Source organism: Apaloderma vittatum, unplaced genomic scaffold, assembly GCF_000703405.1.
Source record: "Apaloderma vittatum isolate BGI_N311 unplaced genomic scaffold, ASM70340v1 scaffold1359, whole genome shotgun sequence".
Classification (NCBI taxonomy): Eukaryota; Metazoa; Chordata; class Aves; order Trogoniformes; family Trogonidae; genus Apaloderma; species Apaloderma vittatum.
This window is the reverse complement of record NW_009734390.1, coordinates 65,629-77,518: the sequence shown is the minus strand read 5'-3', so window position 1 is coordinate 77,518 and position 11,890 is coordinate 65,629. Positions and strand designations below refer to the sequence as shown.

Genomic DNA, 11,890 nt, shown 5'->3' with positions numbered 1-11,890 from the left:
TCCTGAGCCTGTCTCACGAGCTGGGCTTTTGTGAAGCTCTTTCAACAGCTGAGTGAAGTTCTTCTGCAAAAGCATTTACATATATATATATATATATAAAAACCACCAACCTGTTATAAAGCTTATCACCAGCCCTGTGATGGCACAGCCTAGGCAGCCAATGGCACTGAAGTACAGGTAGGACAGGGAGTACCAGGTGTCTGCCAGCAGAGGCCTGTTAAGAGGTGACAAAAGCAGCAAGTGACAGCCAGCAGCCGGGTTTTCTCTTGTCTGTGCCAGCACAACACAGCTCGGGTTGGGTGAGGTGGTGGTGGGCCCTGTGCCCGGCCTGCTGGGCAGGTGCTGGCTGTGCTGCAGGCATGGGCACACGCTGTGCTGAGACCCAGGGTCAGGAGGTGACAACGGGGACAATACCTGTCTGGGGCTGCCGTGGGAGATGCCGTCGTCAGCATGTCGGTGCTGTTAGCCAGCGTGCAGTTGAGAGTCAACAGTGGCAGAGGAATGGACTTTGCTGGTGGTGCAGGGTAAATGAAAGAGCCGATGCCCACCCAGAAAGCTAAGGTGATCCCTGTTACGAGGCCTCCAATAGCACCCTTGGCAGGTGGAGAAAAACACTGTTAAAGGGGATGGGTGGGAAGCGCTTCTCTGCGAAGGTGAATTAGGCAGCAGTAGGGATAACTGGTTACGATCTCTGTGTATATCAGTTCTGTTCTTTCTCAACCAAGGTATAAAACAGGGTGATTTATTGCCCGCTAGTAATAAGAGTTGAAGCAAAACTGTGTTGATCAAAACTACACCGTAGAGCTTACTTGTACTTCTGGGTAAACGTGATGGGACCGCTCGTGGTACAAAATGAAAGGAGCTCATGTTGTGTTTTGCCTCAGTTAGGAAAGGCAGAGCGAGTGAAATAATTCTGTACACATTAAGGTGAATGTAGGCTGGGGAATATTGATTTTGGTTTGTTTTGTTTTTAATGGAGAAGAACAAACTCAGAAATAATTTTTAAAAACACTCTCATATGGACCTAATCACCAATTATTCTGCAGCTGGGGGAAGTTAAATTCAAAGGGGATAAATGCACACAGTGAACAGGGGCCTCTAAAGAGATCTTGGACTCTTCGGGGACTAAATCTAAAAATATCAAACAATTTTCAAGGTGGAGTTATAATCAAACAGCACCAAGAGATTTTCCTTTAGAAGAGGATATTTATTTTTTTTTCTTACCTTCCAGTTAGCCCAAGGAAACACAATTCCCAGGGTAAATATCCCCAGCATGGGCCCCCCACACATCCCGTGGATGGAGAGAGAAGCCTATGGATACAGACAAGAGACAGGAGGTTAGTGCAACAGCTGTGGGGAAGGTGTGCAGTTCTGGTTTTGTTCGGTAATTTTCACTGGGAAGTGATGTTGAACAAGGGACAAACAATAATTTCTGTGCAAAATTAGAGAGAGAATCACACTTAGTATCATTTCCCAGCAGTGAGTGAATAGTGAAGGACCTGGGGGATTTATGACGATTATTTTTTTCCCTAGTTGTTATTCTCAGCAGAATGTCCACAGAAATTGTTCAACTAATCTAGCAGTTGCCAGCACCATCAGCATTATTTGCTCAGTTCGTTGTGTTTCTGCTCGTTCACGGTCAGTTCATTGCATACCTGCACAACTCCTCCCAGCAGCGATGCTGCTGCAGCCATCGAAGTGCAGAGCACACCATAAAATATACCTGGAAAAAATCAGGCAATGAGCTTGTCAGTGCTGGTTAATGGTGTAGGTGATTTCTGATTTTCTCTGGTGTCCAAAGGGACCAGGCAGCATGGAGGAATTTGCACTTTGGGCTTTGATGTTTAAAGCAGACCATTAAGCACCCAGGAACATCTTGCGTGAAGTCTGGTTGGGTTGTTGGTTGGTTTTTGTTATGAAGCAGAACTTAGCAGTGAAATTAATTTAGAAGTAATACCACGTGTGGAAATGTTTCTGCTGCATTTAAATAATGCTTTTAAAATAATCTAATGAAGTAGTTGAGCAGTGATAAACAACACGGCTGTCTTACTTTGACTCCAGTTTTAACCTTGTGGTAGACGAAAACTCTGTATGTAGCAGTCCTGAGTAAAGCCAACCAAAACTTAGGTGCTAGCACACCTTGATCTGAGAGGTAAAAATTACTTCTAGGTCCTGAGTGCAAAAACTAAGTAGCAAGTGGAAAAGTAGGAACAGACAAGGCTGAGACAGAAAAATTATTAGTTTGGCTATTTTGTGATCTTTGCAAACATGGATAAATGGTTATGGCGTTATTATGGTACTTATGAAAGTGTTATGATATTACTGCAAAAGTTGTAAAAAAGTATCTTACAGTGTCTAAAGTAGCTTGAATTTTTATGTTGAATGGTCCTGGATCATCTTTGACTGATGCTTTTCGTTTGTCTTTTTTACATTTTTGTTTCTGAAAAACTGAACAACCTGCTTATGCAACACTGAATAGAAATGCCTTGTTTTATTACTATAAAATAATAATATTTAGTAATACTACTATAGAGTAACGTGGTAAGGAGTACACTAATATCCTTTCTATATTAGAAAGAAGATTCTAGAGTGTTTCCCAGTATTTTCAGTAGGCAAAACTTTTCCAAGAATTTTGAGTATCAGTTGATGCTAGTCTGTTTCTTTACTATATAGTGCCCGTACTTAATTTCACTGAAGTATCAGGCCGAGGTTCATCCTGAAAGTTTGTGAAGGGTTACACTCCTGTGGAGGTTTCCCAAGCACAAGCTTGTTTCTGAGGGAGTGTTTCTGCACAGTGCCCTTCACTACTCACAGAATTTTTCGTGGAGTCAGTTGAGAGTCTGAGACTCTCAAGGCTCAGAGTACGTAAAATCCTGCCCTATTTCTTTCTGTAGTAACAGCAGTTGGGTGAGCCTGTTAAAGAAATGGAGCTCATCTAGGGTGGTACCTACATAAGCCTTTGCTGATCCATGTGCTCATCTTCTCAGAGAGGTTTGGGAAACCTTTCTTGACCAGGTCTTCAAAGGTAACAGTTGCTAAAGCATTGATGCTAGCAGCTACTGTGCTGTAGAAAGGGAGCAGAACATTAAATAAATAGGAAGCAATATATTCTGAAATAAAGTTGTATTTATAGTATTTTTCATGTGCCCTTGCAGGGGGCCTGTCCCTTCTGCGATTACTAGGGGCTCTGCTTCATGCTAGTGTGGGACAAGACAGAAACTCATGTGAGTTGACCCTTTGGTTTGTCAGTCTGCACAGACCTTCAAGATACAGATATGTTTCAGAATAAAAATATGACCCTTACAAAAGAAAGGATGTGAACAGTGACCACTGGTTCCCCCACAAAACACCTGTTGTTTTCTCCCATAACTGAAAAATATGGAATAGGAATAGTCTGACTCTCCTGGGTGAGTGAACTCGTGTTTGGTGAATATGATCTCTGAATTTGTTGTGACATTGTGGCAGTGTCAATGTCTAAAGCACAATATTTGGTACTCAGTGCCCTTACTCAGTTCTCCTGGTCTCCTGACAGGAGCAGCCAATGCCTTCTATGTGAGTTGTTCTGGGATTTTTTTAGTTTGAGATTTCATTTTGTTATTGGTTTTTTTGTCTTTTTTTTTCCCTGTTTTAATAGCTCCCGCTTGCTTTTTTCTACAGATAAGGGTCTTTAGAAACAGCCTGCTGAAGAATGATACTGTGGTATTTGAAAAATGTCACTGTGAACTTGAATCTTCTCTTTCTAATGTCCTGTGAAGTATTAACATTTGTCCTGTAAAGGGTAGAAACAACAATACTATGCAGCACCACCTTGAAGAACATGCATTTTATAAAACATCACTGTGCAGATACCTGTTTTCCTACTCTAACTCCGTTTCATGTGCAAGTAGGCTTGCTGGAAAGCTCTCTATCTCCAACTGTGATGTTGTGGCAGTCAGGTTAAGTAAAAGCAATTTCAGGTAAAGTAAAGGTATTTCAGGAAGCTGAGCTCAGTTTTTCTACCGCTCTGTATTAATAATGCTATTCTAAAATATATTTGTGATGAAAGTATATTGGAGAAGTGGAGCTAGACTTGGCATGAATATAATTTAGCTCAGCAAAGCACTAATGCCTCCTCCTAGAATGTGCTAAGGAAAACAGCTGAACTTTTCTTGGGATTTTATGTTTTGACCTCATTCTGGGTCCTCAAGAAATCAATGGTACGCAACTAAAATGTCGTTTTAGATTCACAGACCTTAGTGTTCCGCTGAATGCACAGGCGACAAACAGTCCTGGGACTCCTGGCATCGAAGAAAAAATGTCCATAACAAAATACGGCATAAGCTAAGGTGGAAGGAACACGAGAGCAACACAAGCAATTGTTTAAGATTTTCCTGGGTAATGCAAGAGAAGTAGCTGCTTCTGAATATGTTGCTAAATTCTGACTTTGTTCAGGCTAACAAGAGGTGTTAGATTTTGAGCAAAGGGAATGTTGTTTGGCAGAAGTGGTCAGTCAGATTAATACCACAGGAGTGCCAGAACAGATACATTCTAGCCCTGGTTCGGCAGCTGCCTTAGTGCCTGAGTGCTGGAAGGGCATAAAGCATCCCACAGAACTTAAACTGTCTCTATGTGTGCTGTGCCTGGGCCCAAAGCAGCTCTGAATTATAATAATGAGTATCTGTACCTGATCAGGTGCTGAAATGAAATCAGCAGTCCAAGGGTCACAGCTCCTGTAGTGAGAGTACATCACCAAACCACAAAACATTGCACACATCAGAACTATCCAAAGTCCCAATAAATTCAGGTAAAGTGCCCTAGAGCAAAGGAGAGAAGTTCTATTTAATACAAGATAAATACAGAGAAGCTGTTAAGAATTAGTTATCTCTTACTTTTTAAAGAAACAGCTTAAAGCTAGCTATATAATCTCCTAAAAACATCACCAGGCTAAGAGGTTGTGTGTAATACTAATTTTAAAAACATGGAAAAATACCACCTCTTTATGCCTCAGGGCAAGGTTCTAGACTACTCTGTACAGCTGGAAGAGACTGGTCTTAGACCAGCAACTCATACGCCGAACAGGCTGCACCGAGCACTGAGTCTGTCTGTTCTGTCTGCTGTGAGAGCAGATTTCTGCCTGTCAGGAGTTGTTGCTCTTCCCTTTAAACCACACAAATATTATTTTGCATGGATTCTGTCATGGTTGCAATGCTGCCTTTGCAAAGTAACACACTTGGGGTTTTTCACTAGTCCATGAAATGGATGTGGGTGGCAGGAGCCAGGTTTTACGCAGCCTGCGTTGGGTTTGGACCTCATTTTATGCAAAATCTCTTGCTAGAGCCAGTTCCAGTTCAGAGCCATGCTGCTGCGACTCGGAGGTCTTTCGGGGCCTGTCACTAGCGATATTCTGACTATTGTGACTTCCAAACATTTTCAGAGACTGAATTTCAACAGAGTAAATTCACGTAATCTATCATAACTCGAAGAAAACTTAGTGTAATTGCAGCTAGGAAAAAAGGTAACTGAAGAAAGAAAAAAATATAGCTTTTATACTTAAGCTGTGTGGGCAAGCCATTAGTAAAACGTGTCTAGCTCTGCCCATGCTAATGCTGAACCTGAGGAAGGTAGCAGGTTAGAGACGTATATGTCTATATTGTGAAGTTTCTTTGCAATTGATTCTAATTGGTCTTATGCTGTATAATTTTAATAACAACTATTTATTGATTTAATTTTATTTAGATCATACCTTGTGCTGTAGTGCTGCATTATATAAATAACCATTTTAAATACAATTTAAATACAATTCCAACACATACGTTTTTTCAATGAAACTGTAGATAGCACAACTGCTGGGTGAGTGTCTTTCCCATAGTCTGCTTCTGAGGATAAATATAGCAGCCTGACCTCAAATTAATAAAGTAGATAGCTACCCATTTTTCTTACTGCATTTGCTTACACCATTTAGAGGGAGTAAGACTGCCAGGACAAAATTAACGTACTGCCATCCAATGAGATCCTGATGTTTATTTACATAATTGACAAACTGTTAGTAGGACCCCACATCAGTATGTTTCATTGCTAGACTAGATTAATGACGGGGAACTTACAGCTTAGCATGCCTTTCCGATTTGCAAGAAATGCATCTCTGTATTGTGGACTGGTTAACTCCATAGATTCCCAGCCATGTAAATGTTCCCCCAATAACAATTGTCCAGAAGGTATGTCGTCTCAAAGGGTCAACATCAAAACTAGAAAACAGAAAGAAAAGCAATTCAGTTCACTTATTTAAATTACACATCTCTTTAGCAACAGGTGGGTGATTTTCCAGAAATATCTGGTCTGTCCTGCCCTCTAAATCAGCAGTACCACATGGATAATACTGCCTTCCAGCACAGACAACATCAATTGTGGTTTAGGTTTGGAAGTTTCTTTACTTTTACATTGGAACATTGTCAAGTCAGGGTAAATATCTATGATGCAGACTTAGTCCAAGGACCAATCGGTTGAGGTAGATCACATTTATTAGGCATTTTGTGCTCGGATTTCAGATCTGTGTCAACTTTTAAGCAGCAGATCTGCAAGACGTCCTGCCTGGGACCCCGTCCTTTGCAAGGAACAAAGCCACTTACTACACTCAATCTTCCAAACTCTTAGGTACGTCATCACGATGTGTGGTTTTCTTTGCAAGAAATTGCTTCAGCTGCAATGTTATCTTTTTTTTTTTAGGCAATTAAATTTGATTACTCGGTAATTCTAATCAGTATGAGTACACCTTTGTGTCTTGCATCTGTTGCTTTTGCAATTCTGCTAATCTTGAAGGATATAGCAGATAACGTTTGACCTTGCTGCTAGATTCTGTCAGTGACTTGCCTTGATCAATGAACTTTTCAGTCAAGGCCACAAACAACCAGAGAAGAGTCAATCTGCTATCCTGCTGCACCATTGCTACCTGCTAGGGTGGGCATACTTAAAAAGAAGCTTCAGTTTTATGAATAGAAGATGGAAGATAAATACAATTGGAAGGAATAATTGGGCTGAGTTTGTAGCTACAGAAAGAACAATGACAATGCTCCTTTTCAGTTCAGCATGGCTTTGGTTTCTTCAAAGAGGGTAACAGAAAGAGAAGTTAAACTCTGCTGAAGGTCAACTGCATTCCTAAGAAATGAAGAAACAGGGAGTGGATTTGGGTCACCCAGGTTGTTCACTGGTAGTATAATAACAAGTCTGAGTATATTTGACTTAGGGTTTCTAAACATTAAATATACAAAAGGAAAAGATGTGCACCATTTGTTTCTTACTCAAATACGTTTAGTCGTGATCCTTCATAGGCAGTTTCCCAGACCTTCGTCGTTCCACCATTCACAATAGTTCCTTGAATCAAAACCGCCAAGAAGCCAATGACCATGACAATCATTTGAAGTGCATCTGTCCAGACAACGGCTTTTAATCCTCCCTGAAACAGAAATAACCTGTATGCTCTCATCTTCTTTCCAGTTGTTCAAATACAGAAAAAAGGTAGAAAGACCCCTTATTTCGGGCATTTGTGAGCTGTGTGTATAGCTTCTAGCAAATCAGGACTCTTTCCTAAACCTTGTATTCTCCCATGACGGTTGTGGTTTTGCAGGTCAGGAAATGACACAGTCTAAATGTTTTCTTCATAGTCATATAAGGACATTTGACCTCCAGTTAAATGCTTTTTTTCCTGCCTCTTTTATATGCATTTGAAGAATATTCCCGTTCGGTCCCCATGTGTTGCCAGGTGGCGTCCCTGGTGACAGGGAGGCTGGATTAAAATGATCTCTAAGGTCCCTTCCAGCCCAGGCCATTCTATGATTCTGTGTTCTAGGGAACACAGGCTGGCCTGTTTGTATTTCCTGTAGCACCCTGAGCACTCCTCAGAGGCCAGGGCTGTGTGATTAACCCAACCCAGAAAAACAGCTCCAGAAACTTTGCAGTCCAGCTTTCTTCCACAGCTACTTTCGTATTTAATCAAATCTGTGCTAGAACAACATATTAAGTGCTTTCAACAAGGGTGGGCTGAAATATCGAAAAATTCATTAGTGGTAATGAGAAAATAAGTAGGGCTGTATCCTGAGCCCCAGGACTCTGCAGCTGTTGATCTTTCTTGCAACCTGGGGTCTCATGTTGCTTCCACTGAGAAGCAAAGCTCTCTGACTTGTTGATCATCCTTTCTAGGTTTTATCACTCTTCCCCTGATCTGGGGTGACACTAGAGGCACATTTTTCATTATAATGTTTTTCAGTCTATAACTAGTAAAAGATAGGAAGAATTGTCTTCTCAAAAGATTCAGTATGGCAGGGGAAGGTTATTGCCTCCTTATCTGGAGTCTCCCTCAGGCTGTCTGCCTTAAGCCTTGAGACATACAGCAGAGGATTTGAGAGAATATTTTTTTTATTATTTTTTTCCACGTAGACTTACTTATACCACAGAATCTAAAAGAAATTTCTCTCTGTGTTCTACTACTTTAAACTTCAGCCACTCAGACTGTGTTTAGAAGCTGCCCTTCTGTGACAACGTGTTGTGTATAAAGGATGGGTGAATTAACAATCTGCATTCCAGCTGTCTGGTTATGCCTATTACGTACCAGAGTGCAATAGAAAGTGCAGACAACTCCTGTTGCAACTACAGAGCCCCAGAGATCAAAACCAGTGACTGTGAAACCAAAGAAAACCAAATGGTTAGTGAAAGGGGGTAGGTCATCTGACTGGTAACAGAAAAACTTTGAGCAGTAAAAGGATGAGAGTAATTACTAATCTTAACCTTTTGTGACTATTAGGATACTGTTTTGCATTGTTGTTTTCTTGCAAATTGGATTTAACTAACTTTCAAGTATGTAAAAACAATACGGAAGAAGAATAATTATATTAACTTTGTAAGCAATGCTTTCCTTCTATTCTTAGTCCAGAATTTTCTCTTGAGAAATTTCTTCAGAGATTTCCAAAGAATCATAGGAAAAAACCCAACCCCAAACTAAATTTCTTTCCCGGCGGCTAGGAACATTTTAATGCTAAAATGTGCTGCATTAAAACAAATCTGCATGTTCGTTTTACTTCATAAAGTTACTTTATACAAGATGTACAAATTTGGGGTTGGCTTTTATTGAAGTCTCTCCCACCAGGCATATCTGTTTGTGAAGCGAAATCTATTTGTCTGTTTTCCTCTTATTAACAAAGTTAATATGGCCTTATAATGAACATGAACTGTCACACACATTGCAGTTGACCAACGGAGGAAGGAAGCTCAGCCCTGTGTGAGAGGTGGGATTGGGCGGACTGGGTGCAACTCAGATGACAAACAATGAAAAGAGCCTCCCAATCTTTTCCCAGTTGTTTTTCGTGAAATCAGTTGAGCTACAGAGATTCGTGACATCTTATGGCAGTAAAACAGCCCATCCCATCTATCATGATGGCTGCTGTAAGCCTGGTTTGCAAAGATTAATTAAAGAAGCATGGGGACAGGCAGCAGCACAGCAATCGGTGCCAGGGAATGGAGTTATGCCTGTGAGCGTCTGAACACGGGAGACAGGGAAGGGGGCAATCAAAGTACAGAATACGGTCTTGGATCGTCAGCTTGTACTGTGAACTTTGTCAGGATGTTGAGAAATTGTTCATCACTAACCTCGGTGGGTGGTTACTAACTGCAGAGGAGAGCAGAAGAGCACATAGTGTGGCGTGGGAACTCACCTTGGTTGAGTGCCAGTGATGGAGCATAAACCACTATTCCTGTGTAAAGGACCTGAAGGAGAAAAGGTTGAGAAAAAAACTCACGTGTATGTGAAGGGTCAGTGAAAAAGCTTCTATTTAGAGTGAGGCTCAGAGCAAAATACCAGATCTAGCGGTTTCTTTAGTTCAGCTTGTTGTATATGGCTTTCTGTTTCAGCCTTTACAGAATAAAAATCTTTTATTTAAATCTTTTCTGATGGAAGGGCTATTATCTATCTTGGTATTACTTATTTCATGCCTTGCTAAGATGACAGAAATATTCTAGTCAAATGCAAAGAGAGGTTCTCAAGAAAACACAAGCATGTGGAGACATAACTAATATAATCTTTTGAGGTGATCCCTTCTGGGACCATCATGGGGCTGGAGCTACGTGGGAGTCCTTCCCCAGGAGATGCCTTGTGCAAGAGCTTTCAGATGGCGTACCTTCACCCCGGTGTCATAAATGGGGAACTGGTGAACTAAACGTACCCAGTACAGCCTCTCTAGCTTCTCCAGAAGGACAGAATGCACTCACGTGGAAAGAGAGAGGCTTCAAGGGAGCATAATGAGACCATGAATGTGAGAAGCTGTATGAGCTCGGCACAGCATCCAAGTGTCAATGACAACAAAAATGGCATTTTTAGTCCCGAACAGGAGAAAGCTAGAAAGTTAGGAAAGCAACAATTCTTTCTTTTTAATATACACTGTCCAAGTGGAAAAATTTAGGGAAAGAATGCTCATTAATAATCTCATTGTAAAAAATGTGCAGTCTGAGACTAGTCCATCAAAATGCTGAGTGAAACTAACATAAACAAAAAGCGAATGTCTTCTTACCGTCTGCACGACATAGATCAGTGTTGCAGCAAGACGGACAATCTTGTTAAATCTTAACTCCAAATACTAGGAAAAAGAGGAATCCCAGTAAATCGCACAGCTATTAACCTTTTGTTCACCCTGAGGAACAGCTTGTTATGCAAGTAACAATTACTGGCAACTGGCACTGCTGCTATGAATAATGAACAGGAGAGCATGGTGGTTATCACACAGAGATATCACATTTTAAGAAATTTTCTCATCAGTAGAATGTACTTGAAGTTATACATTGGGTTGCAGTACTCGGTATCTGCTTTTTTATAATAGATGGAATCAAATTGCCAGATCTCGACTAAGTTTGAATTGGATGCTACTGAATTTTGTGTTTAATCCCCTTTAATCCCCTGTCTCTAAACCAGAAGCGTTTGGATACATTTTAAATGTCTTCCAGCTGTAATTTAATTTGTGCTGGTGTGTAAACCCTTACCCTGTCTTTGCTATATATGCATAACAGCAGCTCTGATCCTGAATTTGTGCTTTCTACTTATGCAAAATAAATAACTGGTTTGAATAATGAAAAATACTTCACATATTGATACGCTTGTTCTGTAAAACACTGCCAAAAGCCTTCAGTCAGATTTTTCTTTAAAAATATCTAAATGCATGATACTGACCTCTTTGTTAGAGTAGTGCCTTCTTTTTAAGAATTTTTGCTTACCTCATAAGTGCTTGTAATGCCAGATCTGTAGAACACGGGTAGAAAAAGTTCGGCAGTAAAAAGGATGACAAGCGTATATGAAAGGAAAAACAGCACAAAGGATGCTCCATAGCGATAAATTTCGGAGGGTGTCCCCAGAACAGTGACTGCTGACATGAAACTTGTTGTGAGGGAGAAAGCTATCGGTCCACATGTCATCTGCCTGCCACCCACCAAAAATTCCTTTGAAGTTTTCTTTTTCCTCTCTTTAACTGCAAAAAAGACTCCAATGCTAGCACATACTAAAAATAGTGCTGCAAAAACAACATAGTCCCAAGCCACAAATTTTTTGACTTCTGGAGCAACAAAGTTTGACATGGCACCGGTTGGACAGTTCGCCGCTGGAGGATCCTGCTTTCCTATAGCTCTTGCTCTGAACAAATTAACTCAGTTGACAGCAAAGCTGACGCTTATCTGTAGCCCATTGACAAATAATAAACAGAAAGACTATTCGAGTAGGAGACTTTTTTCCTTTTTTTTTTTTTTTTTAAATCCAGTTCGCTTTTAAGAAAGATAAAAAGTAACAAAGATTGAGGTAGGAAGGTGCTGAATGCACTTAGAACCTCATGGTACTGATGCCTCTGCCAGGCAGGATGGAGCACGAGACTTAGCTGTGCAATCT

General features: G+C 40.7%; 1 protein-coding gene across 1 annotated transcript; it reads right to left on the bottom strand.

The window, feature by feature from the left end:
- Positions 1 to 110: 110 nt before the first annotated feature.
- On the bottom strand, positions 111 to 11,586 carry SLC5A12 (solute carrier family 5 (sodium/monocarboxylate cotransporter), member 12; the record flags this gene model as incomplete). The annotated part of the gene is made up of 13 exons (XM_009876225.1): positions 11,230 to 11,586; positions 10,533 to 10,598; positions 9,681 to 9,732; positions 8,582 to 8,649; positions 7,275 to 7,429; positions 6,084 to 6,224; positions 4,664 to 4,793; positions 4,232 to 4,320; positions 2,952 to 3,064; positions 1,656 to 1,723; positions 1,225 to 1,311; positions 415 to 593; positions 111 to 214 (listed from the first exon to the last, which is right to left on the bottom strand). Coding segments are annotated over exons 1-13 (1,609 nt in total), but the record flags the coding sequence as incomplete, so codon positions are not given.
- Between the last annotated feature and the right edge of the window lie 304 nt (positions 11,587 to 11,890).